The sequence below is a fragment of the Sitodiplosis mosellana genome, unplaced genomic scaffold (assembly GCF_009176505.1).
Source record: "Sitodiplosis mosellana isolate CC-2019 unplaced genomic scaffold, AAFC_SMos_1.0 Smas_scaffold_3319, whole genome shotgun sequence".
NCBI classification, from domain to species: domain Eukaryota; kingdom Metazoa; phylum Arthropoda; class Insecta; order Diptera; family Cecidomyiidae; genus Sitodiplosis; species Sitodiplosis mosellana.
This window is the reverse complement of record NW_022598561.1, coordinates 198-1,026: the sequence shown is the minus strand read 5'-3', so window position 1 is coordinate 1,026 and position 829 is coordinate 198. Positions and strand designations below refer to the sequence as shown.

Sequence of the window (829 nt, the reverse complement as noted above, 5' to 3'; positions counted from 1 at the left end):
CGTCGTTTATGTCCGCTCGTATTATCGGCCAGACGATGCGGCTGAAGGATTGATTCAACTGTCTCGCCAACAATCGTCACAATTGCATCTACAAACACCAACACGTGCACCACCATCACCAGTATTGCTACCACCGTCACCACGATCATTACCGCTTCCCCAAGGATTTGATGCTGCACCGATACAATCACCGAGAACGCCGAATACCGCTCGACGACCACCAACACCACGATTTCCACGTTTATCACAATCCATCGCTCGTTTGGAAGGACTGAGACGTGAGCGAGACTTGCAGCGGCGTGAACGAGAGCTGGAGCAAGAGCAAGAGCGTCAGCGGCAGCTTCAACAGGAGCGGGAGCGTGAAATTGCCCGTGGTCGCCCCCTTTGTGCCATTTGCAAGGAAGACTTATTGTCAAGATCACCAATGATTCTTCCTTGCAATCACGTCTACTGCACCGACTGTATCCAAGAGATGCTCGAGCACCAACCATCGTGTCCCGTTTGTCGTACAGGTGTTCCATCAGTCGAGTGGTGCGACCCAATCTATTTCCCATAATTCAATATTTTTTAAATAATACAATTCTCATTCAATACAATTCAATTCACTCTCAATCAATACAACTCTTTTAAATAAATAAAAAAACAATAAAATGAAAAAAAAACGTCTTTCATTTCAAACTTCTTATTTTCAGGTCTCTTTTTTGTTTTTAGGTTCTCTTTCTGGCTTTCTTCTTTGCTTCTTATTTTCTGGTTGTTCTTTGCTTCTTTGCTTTTTTGTTTTCATGTTCTTCTTTGCTTTCTTCTTTGTTTCTTATTTTCAGGTCTCTTT

At 43.2% G+C, this 829-nt stretch overlaps 1 protein-coding gene across 1 annotated transcript; it reads left to right on the top strand.

Moving 5' to 3' along the window:
* Positions 1-47: 47 nt before the first annotated feature.
* On the top strand, positions 48-556 carry LOC129571780 (uncharacterized; the record flags this gene model as incomplete). Its single annotated transcript, XM_055451633.1, has 1 exon — positions 48-556. A coding segment is annotated over one exon (509 nt), but the record flags the coding sequence as incomplete, so codon positions are not given.
* Between the last annotated feature and the right edge of the window lie 273 nt (positions 557-829).